We start from the raw sequence: 17,559 nt of genomic DNA on the forward strand, positions 1-17,559 counted from the left end.
CCTCACTATGGCAGCAGCACGGCACAGCACGCTCGACTTCATGCTTGGCGCCAAAGCTGATGGTGAGACCATTCTTAAAGGCCTCCAGTCCATCTTCCAGGAGCAGGGGATGGCAGAGTCGGTGCACACCTGGCAGGAACATGGCTACTTAGCAACTTACTCAAACAAAAATGGCAGCTTTGCCAATTTGAGAATTTACCCACATGGATTGGTGTTGCTGGACCTTCAAAGTTACGACAGTGATGCACAGGGCAAAGAAGAAATTGACAGTCTTTTGAACAAAGTAGAAAAAAGAATGAAAGAATTGAGTCAAGATAGTACTGGGCGGGTGAAGCGATTACCACCCATAGTTCGAGGAGGGGCCATCGACAGATACTGGCCCACTGCTGATGGGTGCCTGGTTGAGTATGATATAGATGAAGTGATGTATGATGAAGATTCACCTTATCAGAACATTAAAATTCTGCACTCGAAGCAATTTGGAAATATTCTTATCGTTAGTGGGGATGTTAATTTGGTGGAGAGTGATTTGGCATATACCTGGGCCGTCATGGGCAGTGGCAAAGAAGATTACACTGGCAAGGATGTACTGATTCTTGGAGGTGGAGACGGGGGAATATTATGTGAAATAGTCAAACTGAAACCAAGGATGGTCACTATGGTAGAGATTGACCAAATGGTGATTGATGGATGTAAAAAATACATGCAAAAAACGTAGTGACGTCTTAGACAATCTTAAGGGAGACTGCTGTCAGGTTCTCATAGAAGACTGTATTCCAGTACTGAAGAGGTACGCCAAAGAAGGGAGAGAGTTTGATTATGTGATTAATGATTTGACAGCTGTTCCAATCTCCATGTCTCCGGAAGAATATTCCACATGGGAGTTTCTCAGACTGATTCTTGATCTCTCAATGAAAGTATTGAAACAGGATGGGAAATACTTTACACAGGGGAACGGTGTCAATTCGACAGAAGCCCTGTTGCTCTATGAAGAACAGCTTGGGTGCCTGTATTGTCCTGTGGAATTTTCGAAGGAGATCATCTGTGTCCCTTCATACTTGGAATTGTGGGTATTTTACACCGTTTGGAAGAAAGTGAAACCATGAAGATGAATGTCCCCTAATCATGTGTGCTGCGAATAGCCTTCCTGACCTCCATGTGCTATTCATGCCATCAACATGAGTCAGGCAATTCATTGTGAATTCCTTAAAGTTTTCTTTTTTAAAATTATTTTTAATTTAAAAAAGTGAATGGAGAATGTATATTTTGATGAGGTAGGGTGTTATTTTTTTTGAAAGTCAGCTGAAGGATGATTAGACAGCACAGCGCAGACCGCTAAATGCACTGACACCCCCCCCCCCGAATGTGATTTTTGTTACTTTTTATTTCTCTGTGGGCTATTTTTGTTTTGGTTTTGGTAGACCTTCAATTTAGATGTTTAGAGGAATGAACATCGTTGTTTTATTCCAGAGGGAAGTTCTTGATGGTGTTTCTTTCCCCCAAAATTGACTTAGATATTAAAATTTGGTGCTTATAAGAGAGAGTTAAAAAAAAAAAATCAATTAGCAATGCTTCAATTAAAGTTACAAAAGAGAAAAAAAAAATATACAGTTCAGCAGTGTTAAGTATATTCACATTGTTGTGCTATAGATCTCTAGAACTTTTTCGTCTTGCAAAACTGAAACTCTTACCAATTAATCAACCATTCCCCATTTCCCCCTCCCTCCAGCCCTTGGTAACCACTATTTTACTTTCTGTCTCTAAATTCAATGCTTTAAATACTTCATGTAAATGGAATCATTTAATATTTGTAGTTTTGTGATTGGCATTTTTCACTTCGCGCAATAGCCTCAAATTTCATTCATGTTGCAGCATGTGACAAGATGTCCTCCCTTTTTAAGGTTAAAAATATGCTATTGTGTGTGTATATATATATATATATATATATATATATATATATACACACACATACACACACACACACCACATTTTTATCAATTTATCCTCTTCATTTGTTTTTAGTATATATTATCTCTCTTTTTCAACCACTAAGTTTCCTTATCTCTAGATTTTAGCTTATTTAGGGACATAAACCATTTGCCTGGCTTGTTTTTTGGAAGTCATATTAATGGTTATATTTTCCATCTGTTTTGCAGCTATACTGCTGATTTATACATTTTTATATTAATTATATCTGTAGAAATCTTTGAGTTATTTTATTACTTTCCTTAGATATTTAATTGATTGGAAGTTTTAAAAGAACCTGGGACTTTGTCAGTTAAATAATTATTAATAATCAAGCTAATAGATTCTTTTCCAATAGTGTACAAATTCTACACTGCACCAGTTTAAATTATAGCACCTAATGCTGCCTCAAGGCTTGTGACATTATAACTTTTCAACTGAGCAATGCCTAATTTGTTATGAAAGTGAAAGAAAAGTTAAGTAATTCCATCAAATTTGTGCTGCTGACATCTGTTTCTGATAAAATTTTAGTAATATGATAAGAATTAAAAGCATTGTGTGATTACTGGTTTCTGATTCCCATGATAGTATACTGTAGATTACTTGTCTTTCCTTTGTGAATCACTTATGTATGTGAGATGTTATTAAATCCAAATGGGAAAGAAATGTAGTGCTGAGGGACACTAAAGCAATAACTGAGTTTCTTTCTGACACTAATCCTCTTAAATTACCTGTTAAATGTGTAAAATAAGTTATCTTCTTGAATTTTGCAAAAATAATGAAAAATTGTATGAAAGAATTTTTAATATACAGTTGTATTTAGAGCATAATTTGTTTCTAAAGCCACATGATATTTTCAATCTACACGGGTCAGTGTGTTCAATCCATTTTTTACTCTATAACATATGTTGAATTTTCTAAATTTTCCTTAAATTACTAATATTGCAAGAAGAGATATGATCTCTGAGATCAAAATTTATTTGGAGGTAATGAAGCTATATGTGAATGCTCTTGAAATTAAACTCTGGGGGTGAGAGGGAAGAAAGCAATTCAGAAGGGGGTGCTGATTAAGGTAATGGAAAAAAAGAAGAGACGGAGTAGGGAGTTATCAGAAAGAAAAAGAGTCAAATAGAGAGGGAAGAAAGAAGAAGGTAGTTGTGAGAGAAATGAAAGTAGTATTTTTTGGGAAAAAGAGAAAAGAATGGGGGCCTAGAGGGAGTAGAGTTCCTAATTTTTTATGTAGTTTGGGATGGTTACCTTTTGATCTCAGAGCTAGGAATAGAGCTGTTTGATCCAGTATTTTAGGATTGCTTTAGTTTGCTGTTGTTGCTGAGCAACTTTGTCATTGGTACATCCACTAAGGTTATCGCAAGAGTGACCTTGCAGATACTAATCTCAGCAACATTCCATTTTCAGTTAACTCCCTAGGCTAGTGTGCCAGACTTGAGTCAAGCATATTTGGCTCCAATATTCATTTTCTTCACTGCACCATCCAGCTTCAATAAGGAATCACTTTTCTGGATCTACCCTATATACTACAACTTTGCTGAACTCATTTATTTCCTGTAGTAAGTTGACATTGTTGGATATCATAATTCTATGATTATGCCATCTGTACAAATTCATATTTTTAAAAGCTTTATTGAGATATTGACCAACAAAAATTGTTTATATTTAAGGTATACAACATGATATTTTATAAATTGACATTTTTATTTCTTTCCCTTTTTTTCCTATTATGTGTCTTTAGGGCAAGTTACTCTTATGCTTAAACTTTACCTTCATATATAAAATGGATGTAATAGATTTATTGGAATCACAAGCTGATTTTAAGGATTAAATGAGAGATGGTATGTAAAGGATCCAGTACAGTATTGGTATATACATCTTAGTCTTATTCATTTTTGTTGAGAATGTGTCTGTTTCTTCATTTTGTCTAATTTTAGTGTTTAGTTTTAGAAAGAAGTTTTTAAAAATCACATTAAAACACTCTCAATATCTTTTTTTATCTTTTAGTATTTTAATCCTCAATACTTTATCTGATCAGTTCTTGACTGATAGGATGATACAACTTAGACATTTTTCTACAGTTGTGAGGAATTGTTGTTTCAGCCACATATTCTAAGGTTGAAACTAAGGATATAATACAAATATTTTAATGCACCCGTATATTGCTTTTCTTCATCAAGTTTATATGTATCTTCATAAATAGTCTTTGTAGAAGCTGTTCCTTTTGTCAGGAATTCTGTTCTTTCCTATAACCCTATGGCTCCCTCTTGCCTGCATTTCCTTTCATTGTCTGCTGCAGTGCCATACTGTCAGAGAAACAATATAGCATAATAGTTAAGAACTGGAAAGCATGGCTATACTACAGTCATGTGCCACATAATGACGTTTTGGTCATGGATGGACCCCATATACAATGGTGGTCCCATAAGATTATAATGGAGCTAAAAAATTGCTATTGCCCAGAGATGTCCTAGCATGAGGCATTACTCATGTAGGAGCAGTTAGCTATACCATAATGCCTAAGTGTGTAGTAGGCTACACCATCTAGGTATGTGAAAGTACACTCTATGATGTTCTCACAACAAGTTGACTAACAATGCATTTCTCAGAACGTTGTTTGTTAACGTTTGCTAATCCCCATTGTTAAGTGATACACGACTGTACTTATTGGCTCTTTTACCTTGGGAAAATCAACCTCTCCGTGCCTTAGTTTCTTCAGTTGTAATATTTTTATTTTGATAGTAACTACTTCATGGAGTTGCTTAGGATTGAATGATTTAATGTATGTTCGGTACTTAGCACGGTACCTGGTACTTAGCACGATATATAGATTAACTGCTGTCATTGTCATCGTTTTCACCACTAGAGAGGTATATGTAAAATAGTGCTTGTTTTACTCTGCCTTCATTCTCCTTTTCTTGCCTCATTTTTTTCCTTAGCTCTTACAATCACTTTATATTTTATTTATTTATTCATATATGTGCTTATTGACTGATAGGATGATATAATTTAAACATTGTCTTCCACAACTGAAATGTATTTTCTTTAAAGGCAGGTACTTTGTTTTACTCATTATGTACCCATACATATTACATGGTATAAATTTTTATTAAATGAAAGAATAAGTGATTCAATCAATATTTTATTTGCCTCTCAGAGTGAAAGTTAGGAAGGAGGCATTAGAAAATGACATCAGAACATGCTACATATTTATATATTTAACTATTCTCAAGTATAATTTCATGTATTCTACAATTTTTTATTCAGTGCCTGCTTTGTACCCACATACTATTCTAGGCACTTGATAGATCAGAGATTACATTCTAGCAGGGGACAATAGACAAAAAAAAAAAAGAAAAGAAAAGAAATTTATATTGCCTATTAGAAAGTGGTTAGTGCTTTGGAGATGAGAAAAAAAGAAGAGCAAGGTAAGAAGGGTGGAGAGAGGTTGGATGGATAAATTTGAAGTTTTAAATATGATGGTCAAGGCCTCATTGAGAAGGTAGTACTTGAGCAAAGACTTGAAAGTGTTGTGGGAGTAAACCACACATATATTTAGGGAGACCATTGTAGGCAGAAGGAATAAGTAGTGGAAATCCCTGTGTGTTTGGGGAATAGAAGGGAGCAGAGTGATCTAGGGAGAGAGAAGTAGGAGATAAGATTAAAAAAGTAAGGGAGGTGGTGGTGAGGTAGGTCAGAGCAGGAGTAGTGCCTCACAGACCCTTGCCAGGCATTGAACAGTGGGGTGATAAGATCTGACTTATATTTTTAAAGGATTACTCTGATTTTGTTGAGAATAGACTGAGTGAGGGTGGGCAAAGGTAGAAGGAAAGAGACTAGTTGGGAAGCTATTGTAATAATCCAGGTGAGGAACAATGGTAACATACATTAGGTTGGTAGCAGTCGAGGTGGTAAAAGCTGGTCAGATTTTGGATATACTGTATTTTGAAACTAGAACCAACAGAATTTTCTGACAGATTAGATGTGGGGTATAAAAGAAAGAGGAGTTAGGTTAGCTGGAGAGAATTATCATAAAACAAAACAGAAAAAAGAGAGGGAGGGAAAGAGTGAGAGAAGGAACGAGGGAGGAAGAGAGGGAGGATGAGAACCTCAGAAAGAAGTAGGAGTTTAACACAAAGAAGTGTGTCTCTAATTTTAGTCTCTAGCAGGTGTGTGTGTTTGTATGTGTATGTATTTATGTATGTTAGGGCTGGGATCTTTCTGTACCAATTAAATCACATCTAGAAGCCTGATATCTCTGGTATAAGGCTATCTCTGAGTAGATAATTGTATTGGTTATTACAGCAAATATTAAAATGTTAAATGAGAAAAGGAAAAATGGGTGTTTTGTGGAAATTAGGTCAAGTCCAAATTGAAACCAGCATAGAAAGTTAAGTCAGGAAAGGAATGAGATAACAACAGGAATTCTTGTGTAGAAGTGGTAAGACCAAGGAAAGGAGTCAGCATTAACAATAAATAGGAGAGAAGCCTTCTCCTTCCACCTGCTAAAGGACCTGAAATAGGATTCTAAATTCTAGGAAGCAAAAACTTCATTTATTCAATGAAAATTGGGAGTTTTTCTTTCTTTCTTTTTTAAGTTAGTACTAAATAGTGACTGTTTTGACAACGATAAAGGTAAAGGGGGAAGGAAATATTATTATAGTTGATGGAGGTTGTGCAAAGTTAAAATATTGCTGGAATTCCTAACAAATTCCAGATCTTCTGGGCAGCATATGGGAATTTAAGGGAAAAGAGAAATTATTCCAATTTACCTTCTGGGAAAACTCTTTTGAATCATCTGTGGACAAACTGGCATTGGCTGAGTTTTTGGGAGACTGCACCAACTGTGAAAACAAGAAAGCTGGTCCTTCCTTTTAGTATTCTGGTACAGTACTTATGGGAGCAAGCTGTTTGCCAGGTAACTTCTATGATTTATAGAAGGAAATTGGAGCTAGAATGACAAGGTCTGCTTTACTTGTTTTAAATACCTTTTAGGAGTGCTTGCATTCAAAAGTTGTGTTCTGTGTAGCTTAATATTCTTTAATATTTATTGGTAATTGTCAACAATATTGACTACATCTAATTCTCCCTCATTAAAGGATAAACACAGTTATTCAGGAATAAACTAAATTTGGCTTTTATTAACCTTCAGTTAGTTCAGCTGTTTCTAGGCTGAAGTGGATAGTGAGTATTGTTTAGGAATTGGCCGTATTTTCTTATAATAAAATTATATAGATGCATGTTTTTGCAATAAAAATTTTGGAAATTTCAGATTGACTTCAAGGATGGAAGAAGACTGTAGAAGCCATTGCTTGTAGGGGTGGGGAATGGGATGGGAAGGGGAAAATGAACAGGATTAACTAGGTAATTTTTGACATTTTTCAAACTGACCTTTCCACCTCTTTTCCTCCCTCCTGTAAGGTATGAGGAATGGGTCAATGTTGTAGAACTGACATTTCATAGTTGTGTGGGGAAAGGAGAGGAGGCTAGTGGCTTGGTTAGAGTTTACACAGTGTGGAGGAGCACTGATCTTTCCTTTTACAGTTAAGGCTTTCAGTTTTTAGAGTTGAGGCCAGGCAGAGTCAGGTGATGGCAGGGACTGCTGCTGTTAGTGCTGTTGTACAGGGGCTGGAGTTGACATGTTGTTACTCAAAAGGTGGATTGCAGCTCACTTCTCAAAGATTTGAAGCAGACCAGGTACTAGGGACTTATAGAACAGACAAGACAATAGGAGCCCAGCTGGTCAGGAGCTGCAGAAAGAAATCATCCTGAGGAGAGTTAAGTTACTGTGTTCACTCTAAAAACAACTGAATCATGAGTGCCTATTTGGTTTTAAGGGGACCTTGCCTCTGCAGTGGGACTGAAAACTCACAGCTATACTTCTTACCAGAAATAGTTTCTTGACTTTTTCTTTGCTTATGAATGGTTACTAGAATGAGTAAAGAAAGGCAGATAGCCAAGGAGTTCATCATAGTGTTAGCATTTGGAGAGTTGCATCACTGAAGCATTTAGTAATAGCACTCTTGAGAGTAGGCTGATGTCCAGCTGACTGACTGACTTCTTATTTTTCAAGTTTTGTGTGATCTACCCTTTCAGGATTGATTCTTACACATTAGGGTAAATTTAAACTGTTGGAAAGGTACAATTTTTCTTTAAATTGACAGGGAAAAGTAGTGAAAGTTTTTTTAAAATCAGAAATCTTATTACATAATTATCATTCTTTGTGTTATGTTTACTCATTTATTCATCATCAATATTTACTGAATATTAACTGTATTCAGGCATTGGAAATTCAAAGATGAATAAATCAGACATACTCTGTCATAAAGTAGCTCATAGTTTATAGGTTATGTGAGTACTTGCAAATGTTCATTTGAATTTTTCTCATAGGTTCATTCATCTTTGCTACAGTTTAATATATAATATAGTGTTTGGCAAGAAAGTGCTTTTATACCATATATATATTATATATATATATATATATAATATATATATGTATTGTTTATCCTGTAGCAGATTTATACACTTAAAAAAACTTATTTACTCCACAGTATCTGGACATGCAATTATTTCTCAGACCTTAAGTGTTGCTTAAGTCAGAAGTCCAGGTTTGACATATTTTTGCTAGACAATTATTCTCAAAATGTTTTGAACCTAATACCACCATACTTCCAGAGTCCCCATGCCTTTAAGGGACTCTAATGAGAAGAAGGATGGCCACCCTGCTGAGACGTATTAGTGGCGATTTTTGATTAGAAGTTGATATTTAAATCTCTGCATCTGGTTCTCTTGTTTAAATGAATTTGGTTCAGCAGAGCAAAACAAAAATTGAAATGTTTTAAATCATTTCAGTACCTGTAATTGTCCATAAACAATCAATTTCGACTTTATGAACTCCCAAATCTTTGGTACACCAAGGGTTGTACTAATAACTGTTGTAATTGGTCTTTGTGGCTGTATGTTTAAATGTTGGAAATGGGACTTTAATATGAACATGCAGTAAATCTTAACCACAGAGGCACACACAAGTCTCAGTGTAATATGGAGCAGGAAAGAGACACATGTAAACAGTCATATTCCTCATCTTAATATGTGGAGCCATACCTCCATAGAATTGCATTCAGTGTTTATAGAGAGAGAGCTGGCAATGAAAAACTGCTGTTCCCACGGTTTTACTGTGTATTTTGATCTCTAGGTTATTTACTTTTTCTAAATGTGTAGGGATGGTATTAAAAGATGCTAGTATCAGTTAATTATTTAATTGAAATAATAAAAAATTATATAATAGGGGGACACATGCTTTTATTTACCTTAGAAGAAAAAGGTTATTGCTGAGGAAAAAAGATTTTTGAATAATATACTAAATAATTTTGGGTAGGAGGATTTTTTTTTTGTTCTAAACATAAAAGACACAGTTTAAAGTTTAGGTATGATGAGGCATAATTTCTGTTGTATTGGGGACCCTTATTCATGTGAATGTCTTAAAATATTTTGCCACAGAACGTCTCTTTACAACAAAAGGAACTCAACTTTCTCAGAAGCTTTTCTAAAGATTTAGAAATATTATATAAATGCATTCAGTGTAATGGATGTTAATGCTCATACATCGTGAGGAATGACAAAGCATCAAAGAAAATCTTAATTTTAATTCTAGATCTGTGGATTTCTCTCTCAAGAGATTATGTGTTTATAACAGTTTATGGAAATGAGAACTAATAGATGTGTTTGTACAAGTTTGGTTTCATTCAGACTTTGACTTTTAAAGTCAAACCTATATTTCTCTTCATGTTAAACTTCTAAAGAGCAATGGAAAGAAGATTGTTGGCTAGGGTAAGAAGGTTAACATTTTATAAGAAGGGGGGGTTCAGCACGTACCAAATAATATAAAACTATACTTAAGAAGGCTTAATTGAATTCTTTAGCAGTGATGACATCAAACTCACTCAATTTCTCTTTAGGTTCCAAATAATAAAGTTCGTTTATTCAGTTAACAAATATTTATTGAGTGCCAGACACACTGTTCTATGGGCAGGAGATATAGTACTGAGTAAAAAAAAAAATTCCCACCTTCATGGTGTTTATATTCCAGTTGGGTTACACAGATAATAAATGGAATAAATACATAAAATATATGTTTAGATGGTGATTAATACTCTGTAGAATGCTTGTAGGAAATAATGAAGATCTGGTTGTACTTTTAAATACAATAGTTAGGGGAAGGCTTGCTAAGAAGGAGACATTTAAACAAAAGCCTGAAGGACATGAAAGAATGAGCCATGTAGATATTTGGGTAGCACCGTTTTGGTTAGAGGGAAGAGAGTACAAAGTATGTGAGATGAGAACATGCCTGGCTCCTTGAGGCTTAACCAGGAGGCCAGTGTGGCTGGAGTGGGCCAGAGGGACAGTAATAGATATTGTTACAAAAATCTCAAGATATGCTTATTTTTTCTTTAGTTGTACTTTTGGAAAAGATGTCAGTCAAATAGACTTGCCACTGGAGACTTTTAAGAACACTGTAGAGTAGATTTAAACAATTTTGAATAAATAATACTTGCGAGTTTGTTCTTCCTTTTGTCTGTCTGTGTTAGCTAGAGCTAGCTAATCATATGTGATCCTATTTTCAACAAGGGTATAAACGTTTTTAGATTGGTTCACATATGTATCTATAGGATGGTTAAAAATAACCATAGAAGAGGATTTAATATCTCGCAATATTAAACTCTTTATGGGAGTGGAAGGCTAAGAAGTCTGGTGAAAAAGATCCCTGATTTCATGTTCAGATTTGCTCTTTATTCCACCCCAAATGCTGTACAACCTTGGGCAAATTACATAATCTTTCTGACCCTCAGTTTTCTTATCTGCAAAACTGAGGAATGAAAATACCTTCCTTCCAAGAGATATAAACCATAGAAATAATGTTACATAAAGGGTGTACACAGTGTCTTTCCTGCTGGAGGCACTTAAGAAATGGTAGCTAATGTCTTCATATGAGATAAGGATGGTAGGGATTAAGGCCCACAGTTAACCTAGATATTTTATAGAAATTAATTGTTTCAGTTGTCATCTTAAGAGAACCTTTTTCTTGGCTACAAGCAAGTGGCAAAATGGAATTATTTGAATTTTTCTTTCTTTTCCACTTACTGTTGAAGATACTAAGGGGACATACATATGAAAGTCAGGCAGGGTAGCACCTTAATTAACTTTTGAGAGAGATATCATAGATTTAGATCTAAAACTTTATTACTCTCCTGGGATTCCTGTTCACAAGATAGATTGCCTATGTTTGATTGATGTAGACAGAGAAAATTGTAGTCCTTGTGATGGTATACTTACATTTGCACAGAGGCTCTTTCCTCTCTACTCCCATAGCACTTTGTATATGCTTTTGCTACCATTTACATTTGTATATTTTAGCATTGTATGTTAAATTGCATTGAGGACTTTTTTTGTTGCCGTAATTAGATGAAATATTCTTTAAGGAAGGGACAGTGTCTTTATCTTCGTTTTCTTGGTGTGAAGCATAAAACAGGGATGGTGAATTGGTACCACTAATGTAAGCTCCACGAAGGCAGGAATTTTTTATTTCTTTTGTACACTAATATATGTTAAGCACCAAAACAGTTCTTGGCACACAGTAGTTAATGAATATTTGTTGGATGAATGAATCTTGTATGCCACAGATAAAAACCTTAATATTTAAGAATGTTCTTTTCGTACTAGATTAGGTTGGATTTGGCAGAGTGGTCTAGAAACTGATGCTTTAATGAACAGATAAATTCTACTGGAACTTGCAGTCAGCTAACACCTTTGCTTTGGATTAGCTCTAGTTTGGAGAGCATGAATTTAGCCAATTTGGATCTTTAGCTTAATAAACACTGACATAGTCAAAAGTCAGTTAGCAGGAGAGAAAAATGGAAATGAAAGACCTAAATATTTTACAAGTTGAGTAACCAATCTATGATTAAGTAATCCTTAAACATTCTGTGTTTTAGCTACTACTAAAGAAAATCCTCCTGTGGGAAGATACAACGCTAGGATATTTGTGAACTGTAAACTACAAAGTTAAGTAGTGAGTAAAGGAAATTATGAAATGTATTTGGGAAGTCATAAGACTAAATTTATAGTTTTACTCTTAAATATTTAAGATTGGTAAATGGTTTAATCATCCTTTTTCATTTTTTTCAATGAGTTAGTAAATAGATGTTATAGGTAAATTCTTTTAAAATTATTTAAAAATTTTTTAAAATTTTAACTTCTCAATATACATTGTAGTTGATTTTCATGACCCTTTACCCGTTCCTCTTGCCACCCTCCCTCTCTCCCCACCAATCACTACATCATATCTATTCACTTAACAAGTTCAAGGAATTGTTGTGATTGTTGTCTTCTTCCCCCCACCCTTTATTTGTTTGTATATTTATTTTTAGCTCCCACAAATAAGTGAGAACATGTGATATTTCTCTTTCTGTACCTGACATGTTTCACTTAATATAACTTTCTCTAAGTCCATCCATGTTTTTGTGAATGGTAGTATTTCATTCTTTTTTATAGCAGAGTAGTATTCCATTGTGTAGATATACCACTATTTCCTTATCCACTCACCTGATGATGGACATTTGGGCTGGTTCCAACTCTTGGCCATTGAAAATAGTGCTGCAATAAACATTGGAGTACAGGTATCCCTTTGGCATGATGATTTCCATTCCTATGGGTATATTCCCAGCAGTGGAATAGCTGGGTCACATGGTAGATCTATCTGTAATTGTTTGAGGAACCTCCATACCATTTTCCATATAGGCTGCACCATTTTGCGGTCCCACCAACAGTATATGAGAGTTCCTTTTTCTCTGCAACCTTGTCAGCATTTATCATTCTCAGTCTTTTGGATATTAGCCATCCTAACTGGAATGAGATCGTATCTCAAAGTGGTTTTGATTTGTATTTCCTGAATGCTGAGTGATGTTGAGCATTTTTTATTTGTCTGCTGGCCATTTGTATATCTTCCTTTGAGAAATGTCTATTCAGTTACTTTGCCCATTTTTTAATTGGGTTATTTGTTTTTTGCTGTAAAGTTGTTTGAGTTCCTTGTATATTCTGGATATTAATCCTTTGTCAGATGTATATTTTGTAAATATTTTCTCCCACTCTGTTGGTTGTCTTTTCACTCTGTTGATTGTTTCTTTTGCTGTGCAGAAGCTTTTTAGTTTGGTATAATCCCGTTTGTTTTTCCTTTGGTTTCCCATGCTTTTGTGGTCCTATTCATGAAGACTGTACCCACTTCTACTTCCTGGACTGTTTCCCCTATGTTTTCTTTAAGGAGTTTTATTGTTTCAGGATGTATATTTAATTCTTTAATCCATTTTGAGTTGATTTTGGTATATGGTGAGAGGTACCAGTCTAGTTTCATTCTCCTACATATGACTATCCAGTTTTCCCAGCACCATTTGCTGAAGAGGCAGTCTCTTCCCCAGAGTGTGGACTTGGTGCCTTTGTCAAAGATCAGATGGCTGTAGGTGTATGGGTTGATTTCTGGGTTCTCTATTCTATTCCATTGATCTGTGTGTCTGTTTTTATGCCAGTATAAAGTCAGGTAGTGTTATGCCTCCAGCTTTATTTATTTATTTATTTTTGCTCAGGATTGCTTTGGCTATTCGTGGTCTTTTATTATTCCATATAAATGTTAGGATAGTTTTTTCCATTTCCGAGAAAAATGTCATTAGAATTTTGATGGGGATTGTATTGAATCTGTAGATCACTTTGGGTATTCTGGACATTTTCACAATGTTAATTCTTCCAATCCAAGTGTATGGAATATCTTTCCATCTTCTTTCGTCCTCTTTAATTTCTCTCAACAGTGGTTTGTAGTTCTCTTCATAGAGATTTTTCACGTTCTTGGTTAACTGTATTCCTAAGTATTTTATTTTTTTGATATCTATTGTAAATGGGCTAGCTTTCTTGATTTCTTTTTCTGCATGTTCACTGTTGCAGTATAGAAATGCTACTGATTTTTGTGTGTTGATTTTGTATCCATCCTGCAACTTTGCTGCAATCATTGATTAACTCTAAGAGTTTTTTTGTTGAGGCTTTAGGCTGTTCAATATATAGGATCATATCATCCGCAAAGAGGGACAGTTTGACTTCATCTTTTCCAATCTGAATGCCCTTTATTTCCTTCTCTTCTCTGATTGCTCTGACTAGTACTTCCAATACTGTGTTGAATAGGAGTGGTGAGAGTGGGCATCCTTGTGTAGTTCCTGTTCTTAAGAGAAAAGCTTTAAGCTTTTCCCCATTCAGGATGATATTGGCAGTGGGCTTATCATATGTGGCTTTAGTTGTGTTGAGATACTTTCCATCTATATCTAAGTTGTAGAGAGTCTTTATCATGAATGAATGTTGAATTTTGTCAAATGCTTTTTCAGTGTCTATAAAGATGATCGTATGGTTTTCCTCTTTGCTTTTATTGATGTCTTGTATCACATTTATTGATTTGCATATGTTGAACCAAACTTGCATCCCTGGGATGAATCCCACTTGATCATGGTGTATAATTTTACGTATGTGTTGCTGTGTTCTGTTTGCTAGTATTTTAGGGAGGATTTTTGCATCTATATTCATCAAGGATATTGGCCTGTAGTTTTCTATTTTTGATGTATTTTTGTCTGGTTTTTGTATCAAGATGATGTTTGCCTCATCGAATGAGTTTGGGAGAATGGCCTCTGTTTAAATCTTTTGGAATAGTTTGTAGAGAATTGGTATCAGTTCTTCTTTGAAGGTTTGATAGAACTGTGCAGTGAATCCGTCCAGTCCTGGACTTTTCTTTGTTGGGAGCCCTCTGATAACCGCTTCAATCTCTTTTATTGTTATTGGTCTTTCAGATTTTCTGTAATCTTCTTGGCTCAGTTTCGGTAGTTTGTATGTGTCCAGAAATTTATCCATTTCCTCCAAATTTTCAAATTTGTTATCATATAATTGTTTATAGCAGTCTCTAATGATTCTTTGTATTACTGAGTTATCTGTTATGATATCACCTTTTTCATTTCTAATTTTTGTTATTTGGGTCTTTTCTCTTCTTTTTTTAGTTAGCGTTGCTAAAGGTTTGTCAATTTTATAAAACCAACTTTTTGTTTCATTGTTCTTTTGTATCGTTTTTTGGGTTTCTGTTTCATTTAGTTCTGCTCTGATCTTAATTATTTCTTCCCATCTACTAACTTCGGGTTTGGATTGTTCTTGTTTTTCTAGTTCCTTAAGGTGAAGTATTAGGTTGTTTATTTGCCATCTTTCCATTCTTCTGAAGTAAGCATTTAGTGTGACAAATTTCCCCCTTAGTACTGCTTTTGCAGTATCCACAGCTTTTTGTATGATGTGTCATTATTTTCATTAGTTTCAAGAAATTTTTTGATTTCCTGTTTAATTTCTTCTTGGACCCATATGTCATTAAGTAGAATGTTGTTTAATTTCCATGTGTTTGTATAGTTTCGAGAGTTTCATTTGTTATTGATTTGTAATTTTAATCCATTGTGATCTGAAAAAATACATGGCATAATTCCAGCTTTTTTGAATTTGTTGAGACTTGATTTGTGACCTAACATGTGGTCTGTCCTGGAGAATGTTCCATGTGCTGATGAGAAGAATGAATATTCTGAGGTTGTGGGATGGAATGTTCTGTAGATATCGGCCAAGTCTAATTGGTCTAAAGTGTTGTTTAGATCTTGTGTTTCTCTATTGATTTTTTGCCTAGATGATCTGTCCAATGTTGAGAGTGGGGTGTTCAGGTCCCCCACTATTATGGTGTTAGTGTCTATCTCATTCTTTAGATCTAATAGTGTTTGCTTTATAAATCTGACTACTCTGACATTGGTTTTGTGTATCTTTATGATTGTTTTGTCTTCTTGATGGATAGATCCTTTCATCATTATATAGTGGTCTTCTTTATCTCTTTTTATGGTTTTTGGTTTAAAGTCTATTTTATCTGATATAAGAATAGCTACTCCAGCTTGTTTTTCATTTCTATTTCCATGGTAAATCTTTTTCCATCCTTTCACTCTTAGTCTGTTTGTGTCTTTACAGGTGAGGTGAGTCTCTTGAAGGCAGCATATTGTTGGGTCCATCTTTTTAATCCAGTCAGTTAGTCTGTGTCTTTTGAGTGGGGAATTTAATCCTTTTACATTTAGAGTTATTATTGAAAGGTGTTGATTTACTCGTAGCATTTTATTGATTTTTGTTTAGATGTCTTAAGTATCTTTTATTCCTTTCTTTCTGATTTTCTGTTTGTCTTCTGTTTGTTGGTTTCTTGGTGTGGTAGATAAACAGTTTTTCCTCTTCATTGTTACCTTTTTTGTTTTGCTGGTAGATTTTGTTCTTTCTTGAGTATTCATGGCAGTGATGGTTGTTTCTCAGGTATCAAACCCAGTACTCCCTTGAAAATTTCTTGTAAGGCTGGTCATGTGGTAGTGAACTCCTGCAGTTTTTGTTTCTCTGAGAAATATACTATTTGTCCTTCATTACAGAAGGATAGCCTTGCTGGGTAAAGTATTCTTGGCTGGCAATTTTTGTCCTTTAGTATTTTGAGTATATCATCCCATTTTCTTCTGGCTTTTAGGATTTCTGATGAAAAGTCTGATGTTAGTCTGATTGGGGCTCCCTTATAGGTGACTTGCCACTTCTCTCTTGCAGCTTTTAAGATTCTCTCTTTGTCTTTGAGTTTTGCCAATTTGACTATAACATGTCTTGGAGAGGACCTTTTTGAATTGAATATGTTTGGGGATCTTTGGGCCTCCTGAATCTGAAGATCTGTGACTTTCCCTATACCTGGGAAGTTTTCTGCTATTATTTCATTGAATATGTTTTCAATGCCCTTTCCTTTTTCCTCCCCTTCTGGAATACCCATGATTTAGATATTTGAGTACTTAAGGTTGTCTGATGTCTCCCTTAGATTTTCTTCCAGTTTTTAAATTCTTTTTTTTTTTTTTTTTTTTCTGTTCGGCCTGTGTTAATTCAAGCAACCCATCTTCAAGGTCAGAAATTCTCTCTTCTGCTGTGCTAGCCTGGTTGTTACACTCTCTGTTGTGTTTTTTATATCATTGAATGAATCCTTCAGCTCCACAAGCTCTGCTACATTCTTTTTCAGGGCATTGATTTCTTTGTACATTTCTTCTTTCTGGTCCTTTATGTTTTTTCTCATTTCATTGCGTTGTCTAACTGAGTTTTCTTGTATCTCATTTAGTTTCCTTAGAATTGTTGCTTGAAATTCCTTGTCAGTCATTTCAAGGAATTCCTGTTCTATAGGATCTAGAGCTTGAGAGTTATTTTACTTTGGCGGTGATGTACTTTCTTGACTTTTCATATTTCTGGTATCTTTCCTTTGGTGTTTAGTCATTGTGGAAGGGAGTATCATGGTCCACTCGTTCTTTCCTGATGTCTGGCCTGGATCCTGAAGGGACTGCCAATTCTGGGCAGCAGGGACTAGCCTGGGCTGAGGGTCCTGTGGCACCTCCCTGTTCCGGGGCAGCTGACTTGGCACATGTGGGCCTGGCGGCTCTTCGGCCTCTCTGGGTGGCAGGGACTGGCCTGGGCTGGGGGTCCCAT

At 35.2% G+C, this 17,559-nt stretch overlaps 2 protein-coding genes across 4 annotated transcripts in view; both read left to right on the plus strand.

The window, feature by feature from the left end:
• Window positions 1-17,559, plus strand: part of STK3 (serine/threonine kinase 3) — a 304,634-nt gene that overhangs the window by 126,541 nt on the left and 160,534 nt on the right. The gene's annotated exons all lie outside the window — the stretch shown is intronic.
• On the plus strand, window positions 8-1,146 carry LOC134364199 (spermine synthase-like). The gene is given in 2 exon segments (XM_063080113.1): window positions 8-714; window positions 716-1,146. Coding segments are annotated over 2 exon segments (1,098 nt in total). The 3' UTR covers window positions 1,107-1,146.

This window comes from Cynocephalus volans, chromosome 15 (assembly GCF_027409185.1).
Source record: "Cynocephalus volans isolate mCynVol1 chromosome 15, mCynVol1.pri, whole genome shotgun sequence".
Classification (NCBI taxonomy): Eukaryota; Metazoa; Chordata; class Mammalia; order Dermoptera; family Cynocephalidae; genus Cynocephalus; species Cynocephalus volans.